Source organism: Podarcis cretensis (assembly GCF_951804945.1).
Source record: "Podarcis cretensis genome assembly, chromosome: 2".
NCBI classification, from domain to species: domain Eukaryota; kingdom Metazoa; phylum Chordata; class Lepidosauria; order Squamata; family Lacertidae; genus Podarcis; species Podarcis cretensis.
The window spans coordinates 86,562,741-86,589,647 of record NC_137171.1 but is presented as its reverse complement, the minus strand read 5'-3'; the positions used below and the strand labels follow the sequence as shown (position 1 = coordinate 86,589,647).

The window sequence follows — 26,907 nt, the reverse complement described above, 5'->3', positions numbered from 1 at the left end:
AGCGGGATATCAAATCCAAACTCCTCTTCTTCTTCTTATCTCTAGGACACTTGCAGCTTGCCAGGCTTGCAAGAGGGGATGGAAGGGCAGAATACTGGCTATGAGCGTGACAAGTGAGACTGTGGACCCCCAATTTACACCAAGCCCCGATTAATGCATTGTTTCTGGATGATGTAATGTCATCACATCAACCTGCTGAGAGCTTGGATACCATTCTTGATAAAAACCACCAAAGACTGGCATTTGCTCTGACCTGCCACTGAATTCACACTCAGCAAATGTAATTCATGTGATTTACGGAGGTATGGTTATAGTCAAATCAATGGGTTCTATTTCAGGAAATGGTAGTGGCAACACTGTTTTATTCCAATAGTCATAGGATGGCAACAAAGAACAAACCTGAAGGCTACAAAAAAAAAAAGCCAAGATACATCTTGGAGCTACAAATAAAGGAGGTACCATAACTTTATTAATAATTATAATATTTCTAAAATTTACTTCCTTACAAATCATCCTTCAAAGTCAACAACTTCAACCAGGTGATTTAACAGCAAAATCCTATACCTGCCTACTCAGAAGTAAGGTAAGTGGGTGTAAGACTGCTACCTCAGTTATGCTGAAGTACTTTGGGGGGGGTGCAGGAATCCTTATCACTTCTGCTCTTCTAAGACCTAGCCAGATAAAGGAAAAAACACACAACAGTTCTTTGCTTTCCCTCAGAATCTGAGCATTTCATTATTGATAGCTTCTTCTTTAACTCTGGAGAAAACAAATAGTGCAAAAATGTAAGAACACATATACACAGCCCTCTATCGTGAGAGAAAGGATACCTTAATTTATGTCAAAGTTCATTTATTTTACAGACAAAAATATACATTACTCTATTTTTAAATCTCTGTTCCAACATCACATGGTACATGCCGTGTGTACACACTCGGGGACACACAAACATTTGTCTGCTCATGGACAATACTGTGTGCTCAACAGGGAGGCTTTTTTTAATATATACACACATAGATCACAAGGCTTGTAAGGAGGCAGTTCCTTCACTTAGTGCAGATACTCCTCAGCAGCAAAGTACAATGAGGGATGTACAGAGGAGGTGCTTAAAATGTCAGTGAAAAGGGGGCAGGGACCATTCTGTCATGGAAGATCTGTTTACAGCTCACTGACTGGCTAGCATTTGATATAGATAGCTAATACAGTAAACACAGTAACTCCAATACAGCCTCATCCTGATTCACATCACTAAAGGAGCCCATATTCAGGTGTTTTTTTTAATTTGATGGACTAGGTGTACAGCACACTTTTTAAACGAAACTGTAGGGGATCCATGGAAATTACAAGACACGTTCGTTTCCAAGGGTCCCTACTTTGGCTGATTAGCAGTATTTAACCATCATGCAGAGAGCATCTATAATTCCAGCTGAGTAAATATTTTTTTGGGGGGAGGGCAGCATTCATTGTATGACATCTTATATGACATCTTCGCCAGCATTTGCCCTGCAGCCAATTGGGATTGCCTTTCTCGCCTTTCACAGAAAGCAAAGAAGCTACAGCACCAGCCAAGCATGTTATTTCGATAGATTGGATAACATTAAGGTCACATCACAGCTCCCACAACTGCCTCTTTGTCGAATTTGGGGCATCATATGTTGGGGTATGACTAGCGCCATAAGCATTACGGAAGCCTAAACTACACAGTACATTTGTTACCTCCATGGTGAGATGTCTATGCAACTAACAGCAGTAAGTCTGAATGAATGATTGTGTCATCAAATTCAAACAACACTCAGAAAAGGCTAACCTGGGCGGTAGACAAAAAACTAAAGGCAAAGTGCGGGTCTCTACCACAACAATTCTTCATCTGCATTCACAACTCATCCAAAACAGAGATATAATTAAACATGTATTTCTTTAAAAGTAGTTTTAAAAGTCTTAAAAGTGAAGTCAAGGATCTTGTTGCCTTTTAAATCCTGATGTGGCTTGGCAGCAGAAAAATCACAAACAGCGCAAGTTTCAAGCCATGAAGAGGAAGGGATGTTTTATCAACAAGAAGAAAGCTGAGTAGTTTTTCCTGCTTGCACCTCCATTCTAGAGAGGTTTACTTGAAAGCATGTCCTATTAATTCCAAAGCAACTTTCCTCCAAGGATGTGTGCTTACATGCCTTGGTCATCTGCCCCTTGCACATTGGGTGCTAAAATTAATCCCAAAATGGTAGCAGCAAATGAAAGTAAAGAAACCTCATTTTTCAGGTGTTCTTGCTTTCTCAGCCTTAGAATTTGGGATTTTATTGATTGTAACTACATTTGCCTCCTGGATCAACTTCTGTTCAAGCAAATGTTCCAGCATTTTGCACAAGGGTAAGTGTTCCCATTTTTGCATTTAGTAATAAAAACATGAAAATGAGAAAACATTGATTCCAATATAAGCTATGCACACAAAATGTGCGTGCTTCAAAAGCAGTTTTTATCATTTTCCAATTCTCCCATTTTGTCTTACAAGGTGAAGCCAACTTCCTGCATTAGAATGGGTCTGCTTCCTGCAAAGAACACCCTCACTATTCCTAAAGGATAAACCAGGCATAGGCAAACTCGGCCCTCCAGATGTTTTTGGGACTACAACTCCCATCATCCCTAGCTAACAGGACCAGTGGTCAGGGATGATAGGAGTTGTAGTCCCAAAACATCTGGAGGGCTGAGTGTGCCTATGCCTGGGATAAACCTCCTTCACTGCTGATCTTGGAAGACCCTGAAGATCAGCTACCAGCACCACTGTCAGGGGAATAGCCAGCTATGTCTTCGGTGTGACTTTCTCTTCAGTGCCGAAGAGATGAATGAACCTCATGCTAAGTTCAAGGAAGTATCACCTGGTCTTAAAGGTATACTGGACAGAGCTTGAATCCAAGGCACAGAGTCCAACAGCCCTCCTTCACACTAGACATCCAACCCTGTTTTCCACTTTGGTGCCATCCCAAGCATCACTCACAATTTCTCACACACAGACTACCAGATCATTTCCCATTCATCTTCTGTCTTGTCCTATCCCATGGACCAGTTTTTTGGAACTGCCCATTTGAACCACAGTTCTTAACACCCCTCCTCCACTGCTCCTCAGGACTCATTTACTCTGGAGTTCTGCTACTATCACATAAGCAGATCCTCATCCTATAAGCTCTTTGCTTGGCTAGGTTTTCATTCTAAAAACTCAGACCGTATACAGTGTATGCAACTCACAGCTCCTTCTCAGCCAATCACAGTAGTTTAGTTGCACAGCAACAAGTTCCACCAAATCATTTCTCAGTTCCCGATTTTCTGCCCTCTTCTTCAAAAGTCAGCATATATATATATATATATTACAATGCACACACGCAAACACACACACACAAGCGCACATTTGCTCCCAGATTCCCTGCGAAGAATTCTGGAAACATTTAGCAGTTCATTCTTAAGTGTTCTTTCTATCAGGAAGCCTGTGGAGGTCTCTCACCCTACAATTCCCACCAAACTGCAGCTGCTGAAGGCGTGGGGAGCAGTCCCACCTTCCTCTAGTTCCTCTAGTTCTTGGAAGCCAAAACATAAAATAAAAATAGAATGCAAATAATGTATTATATAGCTATCTATATATAATGCTATTCAAGAGCAGCCAAGACTTCCTAGCTGCATGTGTGGCTTATCACCAAGAAAATGTTGCAGTCATGTCCAACCATGTGCACATGGAACACAAGGACACAAAGATTCAGCATTTAGAAGCTGATCTGGTTTGTTCTCCTACAAAGGTAAGAGCTATTGTCCTGGGAAGACTGATTTTTATGCTCCGTTCAAGAATTAATTTTTTTAAAAAAGAAAAAAGAAAAAAAAAACTTGAAGGAAAGAGAAGGCGACACACTGAAGCGCCCCAAAAGGGGAACTGGCGATGGAGCTGTAAGGCTGCAAGAGAGACCCATCTTTCCAAAGGATCGCCTTTAGGAGTTGATGGCTTTCCAGCGGTCACTGTCAATGCTGTTGATGCTGCCCACGTGGTAAGGCATGGAAGCAATGTCATCCAAGTACGCTGCAGTGTCGATCTGAGTGCTGGAGTAAAAGCTGGAATCCAGGCCTTCTTTCTTGGCCACACCATAGGCATGGGGGAGGTGCACATCAACGTCCTCGGGCTCATCCACCTGGCATTTGTAGGAGAAGAGGATCTTTGGCTCGGACCTGGAAATTATTAAAGAGGCAAGGGGAATTTTTTTCAAAAGAGTTACTTTCTTGAAACACAGGAAGCCGCCTGATACCGAGTTAGAACACTGGTCCGTGTAGCTCAGTACTGTCTGTAGGGACTGGCATTCCATGTCAGCCACCTGAAACCACCTGCGTGCACAGGAGATGCTTTGCTCCAAGCACAACTCCCTCCATCCTATTTCCCAGTAAAGAAGGTTCCATTCAGAACATGGCAGACGGTTCCCGAAATAAAAAGCAGCCAGCAATGCTGTTCTTTTAGTTCAGGCCATCATCATCTGGAGGAAACCGAAACTAAACGTACTGTCATGTTTGTCTATCATTGGCCTTTACCTCTTCCCTTTGTTCTCTTACCCGAACCTGCACTGCCTGACCTTGGATTGAAAACTCTGTGGATTAAGACCCAACCTTTTGCTTTGCTTCATTCACAATGATGGGACTCAAAGAAGAAAAGCAGGGCAAGTAAGAACAGCAAGAGCCACTGTGTTCAAAAATTAGCCATGACATCTAAACGCTTTTAGGAGATGTGGAAGGTAGGTATGGGGGCTTGCTTGTGTGTGTGTGTGTGTGTGTGTGTGTGTGTGTGTGTCATTCATTATCTCTCTCATATATACAGTGCTTTTTTTCTTTAAAAAATGTTTAGGAGTACTCTCATTTTGACTCAAGAAAATCACCATTTTTATAGTTCAAATCGGGGGGAAAAATATAGTAAATGGACAAAAGTACAAAGATTCACAAAATGTTTAGGGGTATGCGTACCCCTGCATCCCCCCAGAAAAAAGCGCTACGTATATATCTACACACACACACACGGTCAGTTCCATTTGGAATCAGTGTTGAAGGAAGTTAGAAATAAAACAAGTCATTTTTGAGCATGCACAATTTGATGTTGGCATTTGAGAGACTATTTGTTTACTGCTTGTTATATAGCTTTGCTGCTTTTATATCAAATATAAAATGTGAGGTGGCTAGTTCCTCACAGTTGCAGTTGAAATCCATCTGAATTAATTGCAGCGACTGTTCCTCAATTAGAATGGGTATTTCCACTACATGGCCACATGGTGGCATTCAAAGCTGAAAAAATTACGTAGTCAGAACAGTAAAAAGGGTGCTACTGGAAGGAATTTTTTTATTTTGTTTTGAGTAAAAAGGGAAGTGGTTACTCAAAAGGAATGCAACTCCTGAGCTGCAAATTTAGGCCAGCCTCCCCCAACCTGGTGCCCTTCAGATGTTTTGAACTACAACCCCATCAGCATGGCCTATGGTCAGGGAAGATGGGAACTGTAGTCCAATAACATCTGGATGGCAACAGGTTCAGGAAGACTGGTTTACATTGCTTTGCTCAACTGCTGGGCAATCTTTTTAAGCCCCTTCTTAAAACTCAAGAGCATTAAAAGGGGGGGGGGACCTATCTACCTAATACAAGCTTGGCCTCCACAGCATTTCACATTAATCATTTTGTCATTAATCCAGAAAAAAACTCTAACAGTAGCTCAGAATTTAATGAGGCTTTGCGCAGATATTAGGAGTCTAATCTTCCTGAATCCCTGTGATGAAGTCAAATACCATCTTCATTTCACAGATGGAAGAACAAGAGTCACTGAATTGATTTTTTTAAAAAAAAATCATAACGAAGCACACAGAGATAATGTGTGGAAGAGTTAGCTTCTTTGTAGGCCTCACCTGAGACCACCCACTTCTGAGTCTTTCTGGCCTAGATGTGAGGAAAACCAGCCTACTGCCTTGTTGCACTTTATAGCATTTTATACTTTTACTGCTGTTTTACTTCTATTTTAATTATGTTATTAATCCTGAAGGTCACCCAGGGCATTTTTGTTGTGGTTACTTACTGTTTATTTAAAGGCTGAAGTTTGTTTTGCTATTAAATAATTGCATTAATATCCCAGTGGGAGGCAAGTATTGTGCTTCAACGTGACCTTTGCTAGCAACGCCTACATGATTTAAAGCTCTGAAATGCTTTCCATAGGGAGGCCCGCCTAGCACTTATATTGATGTTCTTTCAACGCCAGGCCCTTTTGTTTTCTCACACTTCTTAACTTAAATACAGTGGTGCCTCGCAAGACGAAAAGAATCCGTTCCGCGATTCTCTTCGTCTAGCGGTTTTTTCATCTTGCGAAGCACGCCCATTGACGGCTTAGCGGATTAGCACTATTAGCGGTTTAGCGGCTTTTAGCGGCTTATCGGATAAGCGGCTTACCGGCTTAGAAAAAGGGGGGGGGAGGAAAAAAACCCCGCAGGAACTCGCAAGACATTTTCGTCTTGCGAAGCAAGCCCATAGGAAATTCGTTTTGCGAAGCACCTCCAAAAAGGAAAACTCTTTCGTCTAGCGAGTTTTCCATCTTGCAAGGCATTCGTCTTGCGGGGCACCACTGTAGTCTCAATCTGCTGTTCTACAATTGTTGCTCTTGTCCATCTTAAAACTTTTTCTTATTATTGTTGTTGTAAAACGCCCTGGGGCTGTGCTGCAGGCTACAACCTTGGATGCTCACCCAAAGAAACTTTTCAGGAACGCCACATAAATGAGCGGAGCAAAGAAGCTGAAATAGAGGAAGGTGGTGGCATCCACACAGCTGTCAAGACAGAAGAGAGAGACACAAGTCATTAGAAATCTGTTCCTGGCCAATCCAGATGTTTTTGGACTACAGATTCTTATCATCATTATTAAATAATAAATAATAATAATAATAATAATAATTACATGTATTATATAATAAATAGAATTATATAATAATTAAGACATTTTCTACACTGCTTAACATATACAGTTGTACCTTGGTTGTCGAATGGAATCCGTTCCAGAAGTCTGTTTGACTTCTGAAAACGTTCAACAACCAAGGAGTGACTTCTGATTGGCTGCAGGAGCTTCCTGCACTCAATTGGAAGCCGTGGAAGCCACGTTGGACGTTCGGCTTCCAAAAAACATTTGCAAACCAAAACACTCACTTCAGGGTTTGCGGGAGCCAAAACAGACGAGTACCAAGGCATTCGACAACCAAGGCACGACTGTATCTATATTTATTCGAATGTAACACGGACCTTTCTTGGCCAAATTACATTGCGAGAATTAGATTTGATGTGCGCTAGATTTGATGGCACCAGCAAATACTTTGTTGGTTTCATTTTGAAAATTGAGGTGCACGTTAGATTCAATGGTGCATTAGAATCACACAAATACGGTGAATAATATCTCTAAGCAGTGTACAGAAAACTAAAAGCAAATGTTACAAAAATGCACAATGAAATCATTAATGCAGACTTACTAATAAACATATATAGATATCAGTTCCTTCTCCTTCAGATACATCTCCTCACTCCACACCCCTCAGTCTCCTGGCTCTTACCCAGGACTCCCCCCATCCTCCCTGGTTCTCACCCAGGGCCCAAACAAACTCACAGACCAACCCCCAAATCTCAAAACAAAGGGAGTTCCTGGAACCTGCTGACAACACCCTAGTCTCTCACTCCAGGGGCTCATCCAGACTTCCTTTTGCAGCACAGTTTTCTCAGCACAGGTCTGTGCTTTAAGGCATCATGTCTGAGTGCTTTTTCTTTCTGCCCTTTTATGAGCCTTTTCTCTTTCCATCCTTTGGACCCCCTGGGAAGTACTTTCCCTGGAAAACCTGCTTTTTTCTGCCCAGCCTTGGCACCAATGGATTAAGCTTCCTCAAGCTGCCCACATCTATATCCCAATTCGGCTGCTCTTCACACACCCAGTTTCCAGCTACAGCAGGTTTGGTCTGGTGAACATCCCAGGGGGTCCAACAGGCATAGGCAAACTCCAGCCCTCCAGATATTTGGGACTACAATTCCCATCATCCCTAGCTAACAGGACCAGTGGTCAGGGATGATGGGAATTGCAGTCCCAAACATCTGGAGGGCCAGAGTTGGCCCTTGCCTGGTCCAAAGGATGACAGACAGGACACTCTATCCATTTGCACTTCTTTCCTTGGTCTCTGCACACCTCTTCTCTTCCAGCTGCTTTACTGTCCCATGGCAGGGCTTGCTTTTATGGTTGATGGGGCTTCCTCAGGCTGCCCATGCAGCTGTGTCCCTTGGTGGGAAGGCACCAAGCTTGATAGAACTTCCTTCTATACAAGGACCCATAGTTATCATTCTCAAAAGGGAACAGGGAAATTTAGAATGTACTCACCACCAGTGGTGACTCCCACCAAGAAAAGCAGTTCCCTACCCCACCCCAAAAGCTGTTCCTCCCTGGAGTAGAAGGCCCAGGGTCGCCAAGCAGAACACTGCTCTGAGCAACTGTGTCCTACTGACTCCTTTAAAAAGAAAAGGATCAAAAGCTGGGAAAGAGATGTAGGCAATAAGGCCAAAGAGATGGACCAGAACAACCATTCCCAATTCGCTAAGCAGAATGCACCCCCTCCCTGCTGCCTTCCCCATTGGAGAGGGGAAATGTCAGGAGATAGGCATTGAGTGGGTATTTCTCAAGGATTAATGAGATCACCAGTCTCAGGTGGAATATCCAGAAAGGCATCTGGAGGCAGATGTGGTACATGAAGGGGAACACAGCATGATGGGTGCAGTGGAGCTGCAAATTCAGCAGCCGTCAACAGCGGTACCCCTTGGCAAGTTTGCTTTGGTTCAAATGTGTTGGAAGCTCTTTGTGCTTCCTTCTCAAAGGACTCAGAGACAGCACCAGGAAGAAGTTGAGCAGGGATACGTACCATAGTCCTTCTATTATACCTGCACAGAGCAGACCACTACCAATGCCCTGCACCAGGTTCAGCACAGCAAGAATCCCAGCATAGATGTAGAAACTCTTCCTTGCTGAAAAAGAGAGGCAAAAACATTGGGGTCAAATGTAATCACAGGTACTTCCTACACTACAAACCATTTGGTGGAAAAGCCACTTTGGAGATCCGGAAAAAAACAGTATTACAGGGAGAAGAAATATGCTCGAGAGCTACTTATTGCAGAACAGGCTCCAGCGATGGCCATTCCACCTAGCCGTTATGTAACTTAAGCAAACCCTCCACTCTCCCTTCTTCCTAACAGGTGCCTATGAAGAAGAAGAAGAAGAAGAAGAAGAAGAAGAAGAAGAAGAAGAAGAGGAGGAGGAGGAGGAGGAGGAGGAGGAGTAGTAGTTTGGATTTGATATCCCGCTTTATCACTACCCAAAGGAGTCTCAAAGCGGCTAACATTCTCCTTTCCCTTCCTCCCCCACAACAAACACTCTGTGAGGTGAGTGGGGCTGAGAGACTTCAGAGAAGTGTGACTAGCCCAAGGTCACCCAGCAGCTGCATGTGGAGGAGCAGGGAAGTGAACCCGGTTCCCCAGATTACGAGTCTACCGCTCTAACCACTACACCACACTGGCTCTCTATTACAGGGGTGGGGAACCTTTTCCAGGCTGAGGGCCAAATTTCCTTCCGCACAACTTTCCAGGCGCAGGCGGAACTAGAGGCAAAAGCAGCTAATGTAAATCTCCCATAGGACAATTTCTAGACACACTGTCACATGTCCCTCTGTCCTCTATACAGGCATTATCAGAATTCAAGGGCACATTCCAGCCAGGCAAAAACAAGGAGGTGCAAAGCAGTGCTGTTGAAAGGTGTGGTTGGAGGGTGGGCGTGGCCAGAGAAGAATCCTGAGGGCCAGAGAGAGATGCCTGGAGGGCCGCATTTGGCCCCTAGGCATGAGTTTCCCCACCCCAGTCATAAGCTGTTGAATTCACTCCCACTATACGTAGAGAGGGTCACCAACGTGGATGACTTTAAAAAGGGGACTGGACAAATTCATGGAGGATATGGCTATCCATGGCTATGAGTCAGGATGGCTACGTTTGCAGATCCACTCTTGGAGGCAGTATGCCTCTGAACAGGGAGAGAGGAGTTGCACTTGCTGTCCTCTCAGGGGCAATTGGCTGTTGGCCATCAATCGCTACCTATTTGTGGGAATGAATTCCACAGCTTAACTATGGGAAGAAGGACTTCCTTTTGCCTATCTGGAATATTCCAAGTGGCTTGGCTTTTAATGCCTGCAAGAAAATCGTATGAGCTAGAAAGACAGAGGCGAGTCACTTACAAGGCAGGGAAATACGATCTTTCAAGGGAGTTTTGGGAAGCATCACCACCATTGAATAAACCTGTTAAGGAAGAAAGCAGGTCGTGAGTTGCTGAGGGCAGGTGGTGGAAAACAGTAACAACCCTGGCTTTCGTTGCTGTGTTTAGAAGATGCCAGGAAGCACAATGAAATGAAGAGAATGGAAAATCATCAAGGAAGAGCCGTCAGTGTTTTAAACTCATGGTATTCAGATCAAGTAAAACGGATATTTGTCACACTTACCAGAAAGAAGAAGCAGGAGCTTGCAAGCCAAAAGTGCCTTCCTCCATGACCATAGATATTGAAGTCTTCTGCAGAGAGCCTTGCGTCAGGATAACTGATCTCCAGAGTTCCCTGAAAGATTGGTGGGGAACAGTGCAAGAGGGTCATCAGGGTATGAACTGCTTACAATGGTGCTTCTGTTTCCTGCATGAGAAGCTGAGGAAAAGGCACTCTCGGTCTCACTTGGAAGCCAGCCCTTTCCGTCGTCACACAACAAGATCCCCTATCCAGTCCATAAACTGTGATTTAGCAGAGGATAACAAATTGCCCTAACTGCAGGAGGAAAGATGTGCCAGATGGTCTTGGGATTTAGCTCTGAGCCTGAAAGTGGAGGCAGGTTACAAAAAAATGGCACCTTTCCTCCTCTTGCGGCCTCCTGCCAACCTACTGGTGCTATCCCTATCCCTCCCCACATGCTTAATGCCTGACCTAAAACTTCTGCCAACTACCCTCTTGATCTACATGGTTCCTCCCACATCCCAATGCACTACACTTCCAACAGCAGCCCGTTATGTCCAAAGGCATAGCTGGGAGCAACCTTTGGTGCCTCCTTTCCTTGAGCTTTTCTACCTCAACTGACCATTATAAGAACCTGTAACTAAGAACTTGTACTTGAGTTTGTTTATTTCTTTCCGCAGGGCCTGTAAGACAAGAGTTGTTCTGCCTGGCCTTTGGCTTGGAGTCAATTTGATTCCCTCCCCCTCTTTCTTTTTTCCTTTCTCCTCCTGTGATGAGGCTGCATTTTAATGTTTTAATGTTGTATTTTAATCTTGTTTTTAAGTTGTATTCATTCAACTTGTTTTTATTATTGGTTGTTAGAAGCCCTGAGTCCGGCCTTGGCTGGGGAGGTGGGGTATACATAATTTTTTTTACTATTATTATTTATTTATTTATTATTATTATTATTATCATCATTATCGTTTCCTCATCCCTCCCAACCCATTTTCCTTTTGTGTTGTGCCTTTTCAGATTGTATGTCTGAGGGAAGGGACTGTCTTCACAAGCTGCTCTAGGAGCCTTTTTTGCCTGAAGAGCGGGATTAAAACCAACCAACGTGTAAATAAAAACTTAACAAAACTCACATGCAGTACCTATAAGTTCACTGCATCTGATTTTTTAAAAAGATGCCTGAAGTGTGGACAATGATGTTCCTGTTTAATACTGGGGCTTCCCAAACCAAAACAAGGCATAATGCTACCACTATAGAAAAGGAGAACATGCTTAAACTTAACAAATGCTGCACTGTTCAGAGTGAGTTGCTACACTGAGCTGTTAAAAGTAACTCAGAACCTCTTGAGCAGCAGCTGCTTTCAGTTCAGGAGGAAACAGTTGAATTGAATTTCCCTGTCCTGTTTCACCAACACTTACCTGGGTGACAGAGTAGGCCAATGACAGCACCGTGGTGATAGCCAATACTCGCTTAACACTGGATTTGCTCTCCAAACGACCTGAATGGGAAACATACCAGGGGTCATTTCTTTGACAAGTGAAAATGGCTGGTCTTCTGTCAGGTGACTAAAGGCTAGAAATATACCGTATTTTTTGCACCATAACATTCACTTTTTTCCTCCTAAAAAGTAAGGGGAAATGTCTGTGCATGTTATGGAGGGAATGCCTACGGGTGGCATGCCTACCGTTTCCCCCCCTCTAAAAACTACGTGCGTGTTATGGTCGGGTGCGTGTTATAGAGCGAAAAATACGGTACTTGCCTGCTCCTGACCTTTCCTATGCATGCTCGGGGATGCCGTTAGGAGTTAATCGGCATAAAAGACCCATCATGCAACAGGCCATGTGCATCTAAGATTCTGCTGTAAACCTGAGGTTACTGACGTCAGACCTGGGTGAGAATCTGATGCACTGACTCAAGACCTCATATAGGGGTCTCGCCTATGTTCGAGGTCCTGCCTAATGCCATTCCTGTCCAAGTTGTGACAGACTAACAAAGCCAGATCTCTTTTAAGAGAAAGGCAAAACCTCTCGACTGAGGTTGCAGTTGAGAGTAAAACTCGTGCCCTGAGAACCAGAAACCACTTAAAATATGCTGCACCATAGGAAGGTGGAAGCTTAAAGAAAGAAATAGTCCCAGTCTGAGAAACAGTGGCTGCATTGCATGCAGAAGATTCTCAGTATATCCAGGGAGGACTATGAGAGCATCATGAAGGAAGGGTAGGATTTTAGTAGAACAAAATACAATGGAGGAGAATTCATTGAATTATTTAATAGATTTGTTTGTTTTAAAAGTCACGAAATGGAGCACATGCACACAAAAATACAGAGGAGTTGTGTCCACTGGTGAGAGCTATTATTGAATAGATGTTTACAAACACCTGCTTCATGGGTGCTGGGAAAATGAGATACCTCCATCACAGAAAGGCTGCCTTGAGGAAATGCAACTGAATCCTATGCAACAAATGGGTAACAACTGCACCTTTAACACTGGAAAGTGGGTTGGAAATGCCATTATTATTATTATTATTATTATTATTATTATTATTAATGTATCAAGTGTCCTTTCTTCACTCAGACCAAAGTACCCTACTGCGTACACAGTGAAAGCAGATGGAGGGTGCAAATAAGGGGCCTACACTAAATGCAAGCTTTCGCCTCCAGCACGAGCATTACATGTCTGTGGCTGAAGTCCTATTTGTGGTTGGTAAGATTTGCTCTTTCCCACCGAATGCAGGGCACATTCACCACACTCCAATGGCCTCGTCAAGGAAAAAGGTTAAGTGCACCAAGCAACGCTAAGGAGGAATCCTTACCAAATGCAAGGCCCAGAATCACCATGCTCAGCTCAATAGCCAGAAGGAAGAATCTTGTGATTTCCCACAGGATCTAGAGAAGACAGTACATGCCACAAAATCAAGATCAAGGAGCAAACGGAACAGGTTCTTAAAGAGAAGCTTGCCCAAAGGTTTTCCTCCCATCGTTCCTTCCATCAGAAGTTCCTTCCATCCATGAAAATAAAATTAAAAATACCATCCTAACATCTCCCTCACTGGCTAATGCATGGTGCTCACTTGAATTTTCAGAATTAGTTGCCTCTCAGGCTACGAGTCTTACACAACTGTTTGTTCGTTTGGCATTGTGCACGAAATCTCAACAGTCTTGTTACTTCATCGCAGGGAGTTTCATCCTTCAATTCCATTCCAATCATCCTGTTTCCTCTGTTGTTCCAATCCAGAGCCCAACTGACCTCACTCCAAAACCATGCTGGCTTAAAGGGCTGTAGATTACAACTACTGTCTGCCCCCCGTTTGTCAATATTGACCCTTGGCACAGCCTATCTCAAGTGTTCTGATTGGTCCAAATGCTTAGTGCTCTTTTGGACACCAAATCTAACCCAGATGCATAAGGTGTACTTAAGTGGCACAGGTAATGTCTCCTTGCAACCAGGTGCACAGCATAAGAAAGCACCATGGGAGATAGTCCTCAAGTTACTTGTCAACAGCAAATACTCATCTTGGCATCAAAACATCTAGTTAAGGGCCATCATTCTTGTGGCGATTGACTCTGCTGTTCTTCATTTGCCTAAATGAAGAGCCACATTGTTTTATACAAATCCTGAGACTGGCTGTCTCGATGTAAATGCAACCAAATACGGCTTGCAAAAAAGAAAGAAATGCAAAACTGAAAAACAATTAGACAATAAAAACATTTGTTCGAGTAGGATTAGAGACCAGAAAGGGATTTAGCGTTGAGCCAAGCAAAGCATGGGAGGGTGGCAGGGCCAAAAGTCAATACTGTTCAAAGAGTTAAAAGAGAACCACACCCTCCAATCTACCAGACAGCCAGGTGCAAAATAGTGGTTCAGGTGAGGGTGGGGAGGAAGCAGCCAAGGTACATTTAGAATGAAGGAATAGAATGCCTCTGAGCACATGCTTGGTCCAAGATTTTGTTCTCAGGGACTGAACTGAGCTCACAGTCCTTTCACCCAATACTCCACTTCTGGTTTTCTTCTCAATATTTCTTTGTTTGAGCAGCCTAGGTTTGGGGGTGAGGAGGGGAGAGATAGAAGAAGCCTTTTCCTTGTTGCTGTTGTTGAACAACTGGGGCATCAGAAACCCTTGCTGATCCACGTAAAAACCCCAAAATATGGGGAGGAGTCCAGGGGGTTGCACAAGCAGACCTTGTTCCATGCACACGTACCCCAGTTAGTGGTACAATGAATTCCACGCATTATTGTAGCTGATGACTAAATGGAGCTCAAATCTTTTTGCATTCCTGCCCCAGAAAAGGTGAAGAAGGGGCCAAAGCCTCTAGTATCAAACTCACACTCACCTTGTCAGTAACTGTAGCGGCAGTGGAAGCGCTGACTGTCATGGAGACAACCGCTCGAGCAATCCCAACCACAGCTACCACAAACACCTAGAAGACAATGGCAATTGTTACGAATTAAGGCAGAAGAGAAAATGCATGATGGGCTTCAGGGATGGGAGACCAATCAACAAGGTCCCCCTTTAACATTTTATTTTGTTTTTGTAACAGGATGGGTTACAGAGGAACAGAAGAAAAAGAGGGAGAAGTGGTTTTCCCTCTTTTTAAGGCTGAGAAGGAACAAGTTACTTCAGCCAGGTCACCTCAGCAAAGAAATGCTACAGAATTTGCCATGTAAGACCTATATCAGAAATGGGGAACAGCCAGTGATCAGGGGTGATGTGAGTTGGAAGTCTGGCAACACCTAGACTAAAGGTTTTCAAGGCTTGAAATATTGATCCTTATTAGCTCCTCCATTCTCTGATTTTAGTATCATAATCACTTCATATTCTATTGGTGCCTGCCTGGTGCACATAGAATTTTAAATAAACAGGCAGCCAACACCACAGGATATCAATTAAGGAGCCTCAGATCTGGGAAAGACTCCACAATTCATTTGCTGAAGCAGCAGCAGCAAGGGGGTGGGGGTGGGGAACACAGTTAAAAATGCTTAAGGCACGAAATCAGCTCAGAAGATTCTGAAATATAAAGTCTTTCAAAATCCTTGGCACAGGAACATTAGGGATACTGTACACAGTTTCCAGTTTTAGCTGGAAAAGATGCAAAACATGTCAATACGCTAACTGGTTATCCTACCTCAAATGAAACAGAGTTGTATTCCCTAGTTTTAGCTTATTTTGTTTAAAATAAATGACCTACAAGGAGCTAAACTAATTTTTGCCAGCATTTGTTCAGCTCAGTGTTACATGCAATGTACAATGCTACAACCCTACCACTACTGGCCACAAAACTTAGCCTTCTGAAACGCTATACTTCATTTAACAACACTTCAGCCCCTTCAGGAAATATTGATTTTTGTTTTGTTTGAAGTGTGCCATATTCAGAAGCCTCCTTATGACTGATATTAAGAACACAAATATTCATTGTCTCCCTTTTCCAGAGGTCACACATATTCTAATCTGCTACATGCTGGGCTCTATACAGCTGACATATATTAATCCCACTGACAGATGCTGTAAGGAGACTGGGACCAGAAGGCCAGAGTAAACAGGACTTCAGATGCCACACTCAACAACACCACACAATGATTTCAGCAAGACTGAACCAGGTTTTAGCACCACCTTGCAGATATCCTCTTAGCCTGTCGAGAAAAGTGAATGAGCATTTGCAGTACTGTATTTGTTTGTGGATGTCCTGCATTGTAGCAGCCCTCTGGGACAGTTCCCTGTACATCCTGTTACCACCCTCCTATGCTGCATCTGTAAAATATATCTACTTCCTCTCCAAGATAAAGCTCCTGAAATAACCAGTTTCTTTCCTGCCTTCAGAAATATTATTTAACGTGCTTGGGAGCTAAGCAGTCTTATTGCCACTGCACTTTGCACCAACCCCAATATGGCAGGAGCCTCCACTTACAAAGGAACAAAAAACAAACATTGATTCATTACATTATTCCCTCAAGCGTGCCCTGTAGGACGCAATGCATCCAGAATTGCTATTTGCATAGGGGAAGGCCTCAAATGTAAGATGCATATGCACACCTCAGCCTAACATTGTAGGACTTGTTACACTGCAGGCAGATTGATTTATCCCCTGCTGCTTCAAACATTTCAGCCCTCAGGGGAAGGGCACTGGTTTCTGTAAAAGCAACAACCACTGTACACGCTTTCAATATGTGCACGATCACAAGCATCACCCCAAGCCAGAAGTGGCCGGAAAAGGGGGTGGGGCAGGGGTGGAATGGGGTAGGGTTATGATCGCTCTGCCGACACACACAGGGGTCGGGAACGTAACCCCCATGGAAAATGCTTGTTGCCTGTAGTTATAAATGAGACCAAGGCAACATTCACACTATACTTTTCAGAGCATGGGCACCAGAAGGGCCAAACCCATGCATGGGATGATAGACTGTACGCCTGAGAAACCAATGTCACTGTTTGGCTAAAGCAAAGAGCTTCTTGAGAGCAATGACTCTCTGCAGGAGAAAGGGCTCTTATAGCAGACTCAAACATCTGCAGCTGGTGCTGGGCATAGTCTGGGAGCCTATCAGGCTTCATTTGGAGTCCGTCAAGTTCACAGCTGTGACGTCCCCGAAGACCTCATCCACCAACCTCGCTCGGCTTGTTCAGGTCAGCCGCCTCAGCCTCAAGGGGAAAAACTTGTTTCTGGAGAGCCAAGAACTCCCTGAACTGAGGCTATACCCATGACTTCTGTGCAACAGACAGTCATACATCTGACAATGCAATACACAAGAAAGCCTGCACAGGACATGACATCTTTCTTTAAAAACAACAACAACAACAACCCCACAACGTCCAACTTCCTCTATTGCCGGCATGCTGCACTCTGCACCCATCTCCTGCTCCCAACCTGAGAGTCAGCCCAGGCTGAGTCACCCATTGGCAGAAATCATGGCACCACCATGTGCTGCCCAGAGCTGCTGCCACAATCCTCCGCCTCCTGGGAACAATTCCCTTCCTTCCTCACTCCTTTCAGAAGAAGCCCTTTTGCTCATGCAGTAACTGAGAAGAGGCAATGAAAGTGGAAGTGGGTGCAAATGACAGCACAGCGGAGATTTAAAAAACAAGCAGAGGTTTTTATTTATAAAAACAACAACAACCACCCACAATGCACACACACACTAGGCTGGAGGAGGCAATCTCCACAAAGATACTGATAATCAGCAGACTTAAAGCATAAGGAGACATTTTTCTCCTCACACATCTGCTTTTTCAGAACTCCTTACAACTATTGTTTATAAATGGCTTCAAGTCTGCCCCGCCCCCAAACAAAGTAATTATGAAAATACAATGAAATTGCACAAGTAAATGATATTATTTTTTTTTTAAAGTCTAACCACTGCTAGATCCCGACCTAGAACCCTTCCTTTAACTTTGTCTCTAATCCTCTTTCAAATACATTTCTGTGGACAACTGTTCCATTGGGGGTGGGCTCGGACTGCTGTCAATGAGTGGCTCAGGGTGGGCTAAGCTGTTGGGAAGAAGGATGGACTTTAGAGGCAGCAGAGACAGAAGCAGCAACTACCCCTCACTCCACCCTAAGGAGAGGATTCATTTGAACACATGCCTGATTCTAAAACACAGTGATGCAGTTTAAATGGAGAGAGGTGCTTGTATTGTGGAAGCACCCCTGATGCACAGATTTTCCCCGGGGTGTCATTAGTGAACATGCCACTAGGTTCTTGAGCTTAAGGGAGGCAAGACCACGTGGGCCAATTTCCCACTGGCCTGCTTTTAAAAAAACTAAAACAGAAAGACCTGTACTCACCAGTATGTAAAAGGTGGTGAAGATGGGACTGGAGGTGGCATGGATTTTGGCCTTGGCAGAGGGCAGCTTCCAGAGGAGAAACGCAAAGAAAAGCACATTGGGAACCAGCAGCAGAAGGTCCCAGTAACGGACCCTAGAAATAAGGCACAAAAGATAAAACAGTTTTTAAAATGCAGTTTTTAAAATGCAGGAAGTGGAGGAAGGAGGAGAAGAGGAAGAGGAAGGAGAACAAAAGCCACACACACCTACACAAAACAGCATCTCACCTGGATGTCCCAATGTCTTCATACAACAACAACAAGCACTTGTGTGGCACAGTAATGTTGACGTCAGCCCGTGCAGTTGTCAGGGGTGCAGAAGTGACATTATCCAACGCCGCCACTAATGTGGTAGAAGGTGGATAGGTGGCATTGTCGTATGTAGAGAACCTCACTAGAGGTGTCACTATAGAAGACATCCTGCCACAGCTCTGGGGGGAAAGAAAGTGAGATAAAAGGGCAGCATCATCATTAGGAAACAGATACACACACATCAAAAGGGCACTCTTCATCAGGAAACTCACACCTAGAATGCCTCTTGCCTATTCCAATACTCTATTATTGAAGTAAATCCTCATTTTGGGTCCCAGAAACTAGGGAAGAAGGCACCTAATTATGCTCCTTTTCCTGTAGTAAATCAAGTTTGCAGTCTGGCTTTATTTTAGATTTAGCTTTGTCCTTAGCTGCTCAAGTAGGAAGTAGCAGCAACACCAAGTACTTTACACACACAAATGGAGGCCAAGAACCTCAAAGTTATCACCCAGACCCGTAACCTCTTGGGACAGACTATTACAAAGCATCCTATGTGGCCCTACCATTGGAAGTGTATTCAGAAACTTCAGATGCTGAGGAAGGCTGCCTCCTCTGCTTTTATTAGTTCTTTTATTACGACAAAAAACTTTCAGTTTGTGGTTCACAGGCAACGCTGCTCATTTCCCATTATAAGCACACAGTACTAAATAGTTAGGAAGGTAGAAACATATGAGAAACTTGCTTATATAAAGTCCATCCATGGGTCTAGCTAGCTCAGAATTTCCTACACTGGCATAAAGTGGAACCTGGGACCTTCTGCATGCATAGCAGGTTATCAGAGTTTTACTGGAAGCTTCTAGGTGTGTTGGCCAGGGTTTTCTCCCTGTGTACACCCAATGATCACTTCTGCAAAACATGACACACCACACGTTAGAATATATTATCATGCCGCTCTTCTATTACACGTGAAGTTCTGGCTTTCTAGGCTCTAAAAATTTGTCACCAAGAATGCTCTATAAAGCCACCACAGCATGCATTTGTTGAAGGCCCACAGTGCTAGAATGCAGCCAAGTAGCATCGGAAATGCCTTCAGGGGTTTTTTAGCTTAACAGCTAATTATCTCCCCATCTCCTGCCAAAATAAAGTCACCACCAGACAGCTCTGAAGCAGGTGCTCTAGATTTGCTTCAGGAGCTGTGTGCTTCAGCATGGTCAACAGCCAAGGGTGATGAAAACCATAGTTCAGCATCATCCAGAGGACCAAAGGTTCTCCACCCATGCCTTTGGATCAAAGCCTTTTAAAGTGTTTCAATGCATTCAAAGCATAGAAACCAAAAGTCTTTAAACAACATGTGTCAATATAAATTTACATGAGAATTCAGTGACTGGAGGCCAAAAGACCTACAGTAATTCACCCTCCTAAGGAATGTTTCCTGGTCCCCCATATTGGCAAACTAGACAAAAGAGAGGAAGGCAAAAGGACTGACATCTGTGGTAAAAGTGTTTGCCAGCAGGGCACTTTTGGGGCCTCCACTCCTACTACTAAAAAAGGGGGTGGGGTGAGGGGAGGGGAGGTGTTTCAATCCATAGTTGTAAGACCCAACGTGCACATTATTAGAAAAGCCAAAGTAAAATAAAGTTTACATAGTACTAAATAATTATTGTGTATAATAGTGCACTCTCTCTTTAAGACAGAAAACATTTGCACAATGTTTTGTAATAAACAACACATTGCTTGTGTATTCTTAAGACAAGTTTTATCCGTTTTAATAAAGCACCAAAAATAATGATTATGCCTTTATAGATGTCATGCGAACATCTATATCACAGCAGATACAGCTGTGGTAGAATACTGGCTGAGAGAACCAGTCCTCTTGCAATCAGCTCCTTTAGACAAATAAACTTTGTCCTGTGTCTGCAGTTCACACCGCAGCCCTTGTAGGGACAAAGACTGAAGGATACTCCTCAAGCACATTATAACAATAAGCCATGTAGGACCAAACAGCACATGCAAGCTTGTTTTTTAGAGTGAAAAGAAACACTGGAGTTGAAAATCAGAAACAAAGGAGTAAGTTTTAACTATTTTTTTTAGTTAAATCTATATGAAATACAGTGATTATGCATGTGGCATGTGTTAATTTCAATTAGAGCTAGACTCTAATGTTTGTACATTTGTTTTTACGGTAAAGTTGACTCCTTATAAGGCAGCCTGGGAGCTTGCTAGAAAGCAGGGTACAACCTCCTGGCAAAAGTAAATACAGATTAGAATAGCTCTCTCATCCTGGGGCCCTCAAGAACTCCCATCAACCCTGACAATTGCCTATGTTGGCTGGACTAATGGGAGTTATAGCCCCAAACATCTGGAAGATGCCAGGTTGCAGAAGGCTGAACTAGAATGCTGGCTTGTATGTTTTTTTATAAAGAGATACAGGGAGAGAATTGCTTCTCTGTCCAGGACTAGTATCTCTTGCAAACTATGACCTTTTGCACTAGGCACCATGTAATAAATCTGCAAAATACTTCCTGAATCCCTGTTGAACTCAATAGGACCTAATTCTGTATATGGGATTTTATTGTTAAAGGGTGTCACATATTGCAGGCTAGGCTTCTACCAACAACCTTAATCTCTCTCTCCTCCCTGTCAACCATCTTTCTTAAAAAATAATAATATAAAAAATCAAGGCTTGAATGAAGTTCTATAAAATTCAAAAGGTAGCCTAGAGCTTTTTGATGTTTGGGTTGATCCTAATGAAAGGTATTATACCATACACACACCTAGATCAACAAGTTGCTTGCATTCCCTACATGCATCCTTCAGCAGTATTTCCAAGGTATCTCCTTTATTCTACACAACCATTATATCCTTTGCCCTACAAATGACACATGCACTTTAATCAAAACAAATGAGAGCTTCCACAGCTAGCTTCCAGGAGCGCAGGAACCTGAACTCAAGCCTAGCAGAAATTAAGGTAATCTGCTCTATAAACTCTTGTCCCATCTCAATTCATAGATGCTGTATACAGTGGTACCTCGGGTTAAGTACTTAATTCATTCCGGAGGTCCATTCTTAACCTGAAACTGTTCTTAACTTGAAGCACCACTTTAGCTAATGGGGCCTCCTGCTGCTGCTGCGCCGCCAGAGCACGATTTCTGTTCTCATCCTGAAGCAAAGTTCTTAACCCGAGGTACTATATTTCTGGGTTAGCAGAGTCTGTAACCTGAAGTGTATGTAACCTGAAGCATATGTAACCCGAGGTACCACTGTATTTCAAACAATGAGCTGTAACCACTTGTCAAAACGCAGCACTCTGCACACGCTCAGTCCTGTTCTCACAATTGTACTTCACATGCTCCACATCTAAGCCCTGGCCTACAAATCAGATTCCATATCCACCATCTGACAAAAACTGGATCCTAAAGAGTTTACAAAATATTCAAAAGCTAATCTAATCCTTGCAGAGTCTATTAGAATGTGAGTCTTGGAATGCTGGGAAATATTTCATTCTCTATACTTCCATGGTTGGAGTAATTTAAATCACATAGTTAACAGAGTTAAGTTTCCTGGACTGAAAAACTTATTCTGAGAAACACAACAATTCTTTGTTTTAAGAGACTGCATTTTTCACTAACTTATCAGCACTCTCCAAATATATATATATATAGAGAGAGAGAGATGGAAGCCTTTTATCTAGCCAAGACATTCTTGCCCCACCCTCTCATATTTACTTTCTCATTTTACCCAAGGACAAGCTTGTGAGAGTAGGGTTTTCAACGGCACTACAATAAAACATCTGTTCAGTTCATTTATGCCACTAGAACCTTAAATTTGGGGCAAGATTTTATGGGCTGTAAAAAGAAGCGGCAATGGACAAGCAGTACGTTATCACGACAGTGACCTTTAACTGGACTCCATATCTTCTCTTAGCCCAGGTTAACTACTGTACTACATTGCCCTCCCAAGCACATACAGGGACAGCAAATATGTATGAAAAGGTAGCAGTAGAAGCTGTTAGGCTGCTGAAAGTCTTAAGCTTTTTCGTTCTTTTTTGTAAACAGCACAGAACTAGAACTCAAGGGATCTAATTCAGCTGTTGATAATATGAACATACACAGTACTCAGAAGACATATTGGGATCAGTTGTGTTTTACTTCATAATACATGCTTTTAGGTTTGTAGCCTTTGGGAGTTTTGATATACCATTTTAGTAGTACTGTAGCATTTAGGCACTTTAAGACTGATTGTAAGCACACTTGCTCAGTCAGAACACAATTCTAGCTGAGCCAACAGGGTACTTATTTCAAAGTATATGCATTTAAGAACTGTATCAGTGTGCATATTCTATTGTCTGTCAGGGAAATCAGGTAGGCACCAACATTATGTGAGGCTTTTGCAAAATCTCATTCTGAATATACCGGGTCACATTCTCCAGCTGCAAAATCCACAAAGTAAAATGCAGTGTGCATAGCTCTCAAGCTTGTCACATATGCTACATGTTGGTAAACAACTTGTCATGCCTTAAAGCCTCAGCTTTATCTCCTCCAAGAGACACATGCCAAGCACCCTCTTGAGTAATAACTTGCTTAGAGGATTTGCCTTAATAATTACGAATACCTTTAGCTTGATTACAATGAAACCAGCACCATGAAACACTCGCAGTCAACAACATAATCATGGCATATGTCATGTTACGAGCTCTCTCTCTCTCCCTCTCTCTTTAACAGAGGTGTCATAATCACTGAACTTCTTGTCACACGGGACACCAGGAAGCAAGCTTTAAACCAGTCAGGGTAACAACATTTGGTCTGGACAGGTCAGAGTTGACCCTGCCATTAGAGGCCTGGTACCCTACCACTTTAAGCTGGCATGGCTCCCCACCCCCCTTGCAAAAATAAATAAATCCTGGGAGCTGTAGTTTGTTAAGAGTGTTGAGAGTTGTTAGGAGACCCCTATTTTCCTCACAGAACTACAATTATCAGAGTAGTTTAGCAGTCAATTCCTCTTCCTATGGAACTCTGAGAATTATAGCTCTGTGAAGGGAAGTGTCCTTCTAAACACTCTTGGCACCCTTAACTACAATTCCAAGGATTCTTTGGAACTTAAGCACTGACTGTTTAAAGTGGTATGATATTGTTTTAATTGTATAGTGCAAATGGGGTCAGAGTGAGACAGCCATCTCGGATGGCAAATGCTTGGGGACAGGGAAAGGTAGCAAAGCATTTGGAGGACATAGCTGTGTGCACTATGCAGCCTACCCTGATGCTCTAAGCTAGCCTGCAGGCCTCAGGTGTACAGCAGGATGTTGTTACATCAACAATTTTGGAGTACAATTCAACTGTCAGTACACTGGAATGTAGAAAGTGGGGTGTTACGTTGTACGGTTACACCCAAGATAAGCATGTAATAAAATTCTTTATTTTACAGAGGTTGAGTTGTGGAATTTATTGCTGGGATGACATTGTGCATAATTTGACATTGCTGCTTGGTAGATATTATGTTCATTCCGTATTATATACTAATGTGTATGATTACTGTGCATTGCTTATTATTATGAATTGCATTTATATAGCCGTTTACATTTTTTGCATGGATATTATGCTATGCATTCTTTTTTATGTTCTGTGCTGAAAACTTCCCTGTGGTTTTTGACAAAGTGCATTATATAAATTTTAATAATCTTCATCACATCATCCTGTTCTTCAGGAAGCAACATGTCGTGGGTCAATTTCGGTTCAGTCTCTCAAATCGCCTCTGCACACTTCATACCCCAACCTTAGCTACAAATTCAGTCTTGGTTAAATCATACAAGGTCCTATGTCTAGTACAGGGCTAATAAGAAAAGGTCCAGAAAGCACTCATTACCTTGGAAAACCAAGACTGTGTCCCAAGAAACAGGAAGAGGGGAGGAAATGCGTATGTGCACACATGCGAGAGAAAAAGTGTGTCATTTCAGCCACAGATCATTCACAATGATACCAATATGCAGCAGGAGTTGAAAGTAGGAACACATCGGTTCAAAAGCTAAGGGCAACTTTGGATCTGTGACTGACAGTCCTTGCAATGTCAGAGGTCTGAACAGCACATCATTATTCTGAGTTACTTATAGATTTTAACCACACAGTCTTTATCATCATAAATCATCATGCTAACAACTGTCTCTCTATCTCCCTTATTTAAAGACATGCTCTGCATGCACTCACACACCACTGAACTTTCCAAAAGGCTCACTTCCGAAATACACAGGCAAGGTGCTCAGTGGTTATATTGTTAACACTTGATTATTAGGTGTTTATACAGTACCAGAACCCATTAACAGTAAACCCATGAAGAGCACAATCAGGATTTACTATACACACAAGCTACCAGAAGTTACCAGTTATAAAACAGTTGAGTCTGGACACAAATCTGTAGTCACAGAGGGCGATAGGAGTTTTCTAATAGGTAATAGGCACCAAGCAAACGAGTTCGGAGGATGCTGGAAGCGGCAGTCATTCCCTTTATGTCCGAGGCCCACGCCTGACAGCAAAGGGGCCTTGGGCTGAGTGGTGGAAACAAACCCTCGGTGCCGTCGCCCTATTTAAGGAAAGAGAGCACGCGCGCATCCCGATACCATTAGGAAAAGGAAGCTACCATATGGATCAAAACCAACAACAGGGGAAACTACAGTATTCAGAGAAAGGAGGAGGAGAAGGAGAGCTGAATCCTGAAGAACGATTCTGAGACTGAATGTTTTAAGAGGCAAACAAACATCTGCCCATCCCATCCCATTAGTTTGGGAAATGAGGCGGGGAGGAGGATGCATTTAAGGATCCTACACCTGACACAGAGGTGGGACTGTGTGCCAGGGAATGGTGGCTACTAGATCGAGGGGAGGGGAAGACACGGCATCTTAAAACGGGGTAGCAGAAAAAGGAGCCGCGATGCTTCGCTTTTCCGTGCCAGGAGGACAGCAACTGGAGACTCGCGCCAATGGAGCCTGGCCATCACTAATAACCGTGCCCGGGTGATCCCCGCTCCCCCATATGGGACCACCGGGGATGCTCTTCGGAAGGCGGTGGGGGAGATTCCTCCTACCTTCTCTGTCCCCTTCTCTCCAGCCGGAGAGAAGCAGCTCGCTGCCCGCCGCCTCCTGGTTACACCCGCCCGCTGGCAGAGGGAGGCAGAGGAGGAGGCCTCTCCCGCTTTCCCTCGCGCCGGTGGCTCATTCCCGGGACTTCGGCCCGGCCGTCCCCGAAGCCACCGAGATCCTGTCCCAGGTCCAAAAAAGGGGAGGAGGCTGCCTGCGTGTAGAGGGCGGGCGGCGGGCGTCGCTAGCGCACCGTGCAAAGCTACAGCCGCAAAACGCCCAACCCGTCACTTCCCCGCGGCGTCGCGGGGGGCCTTGCAGCGCGCCCGGATTTAGCAGCCTCTTCCAGCCGAAGGGGCGAAGGCGAACAGGTCCCTGCGGGAGAGGAAAAGGCAAATAAACTCTTCGGCCGTCACTTCGCGGGGGAGAATTGAGCGTCGTTCCCTAAGCCTCATGGCCTTCAGCCAATCGCGAAGCGCCTAAGTAAAGAAGCCGTACTCAAAAGCGAAACAAAAGGGCCGAAGGAGCCAATGAGGAAAGTGGAGGGGCGGGGGCAGAGGGCAGGACGCGAAAGGTCTTAAAGGAGCATATTGCTTGACAGCTAAGCAGAGAGGAGGCGCGGGGGGGGGGACCCTTTGAAAGAATTAATATCCATATGGCAACGTCCGTTCGTAAATAGCACAAAATGCGGTCCTACGTGTTTCAAAGGACTCTCGTCTCCTAAAACGATTCACTCTGACCGACCTCTAAACCACTTTGACAATAGGTTGACTAATCTGTACTGACAGAGCAATTCTGTGAGTGCTGACTTGGAACTATGTCTTACTTTGTTCACTCTCAGGTCAACGTGCATAGGATTTCAGCCGGGGTGATCTTGCATATAAACTCTATAAATGTTATGTACTGTATTGAAGTTCTCACCCTGGCCACCAGGGGTATTGTGTATATAGTTTTCACTCAGGTCCACATAAGTTAATTTAGGCGGGACTCTGGGTTGTTGTTACAATGTTGACAGCTGGCTGCCTATAAAAGCAGGCCAGGTGAGCTGTTTGCAGTTCAGTACAGTTCCAGCTTAAAGAACCACTTGGAGAAATCTCTGTGCTGACTGCTATGTCCACCCACAACTTAATAATAAAATATCTGGGTATCTTCATAATGCTGGTGTGGGTTTTGCAGTCATGGTTATTTTACTTTTTCACCTAGTGTGTGGCTTGGCTCACTTGCTTGAATAGTAGGAAGTATT

At 43.7% G+C, this 26,907-nt stretch overlaps 1 protein-coding gene across 1 annotated transcript; it reads right to left on the bottom strand.

The window, feature by feature from the left end:
* Window positions 1-835: 835 nt before the first annotated feature.
* On the bottom strand, window positions 836-25,886 carry TPRA1 (transmembrane protein adipocyte associated 1). Its single transcript, XM_079964593.1, has 11 exons — window positions 25,673-25,886; window positions 18,578-18,780; window positions 18,312-18,444; window positions 14,868-14,954; window positions 13,349-13,421; window positions 11,955-12,034; window positions 10,548-10,658; window positions 10,287-10,347; window positions 8,928-9,030; window positions 6,732-6,812; window positions 836-4,200 (listed from the first exon to the last, which is right to left on the bottom strand). Exons 2-11 carry the CDS (start codon window positions 18,766-18,768, stop codon window positions 3,966-3,968), a joined length of 1,155 nt encoding a protein of 384 aa, XP_079820719.1. The 5' UTR covers window positions 18,769-18,780; window positions 25,673-25,886; the 3' UTR covers window positions 836-3,965.
* Window positions 25,887-26,907: the final 1,021 nt, after the last annotated feature.

Coding starts and splice junctions, on each gene's coding strand:
- TPRA1 (XM_079964593.1), bottom strand. CDS start 18,768: ATGTCTTCTATAGTGACACCTCTAGTGAGGTTCTCTACATACGACAAT. Junction 14,955..18,311: donor TCACCACCTTTTACATACTG/GTGAGTACAGGT, acceptor ATTGTCTTCTAG/GTGTTTGTGGTAGCTGTGGT. Junction 9,031..10,286: donor AGATCGTATTTCCCTGCCTT/GTAAGTGACTCG, acceptor TCTCTTTTTCAG/CAAGGAAGAGTTTCTACATC.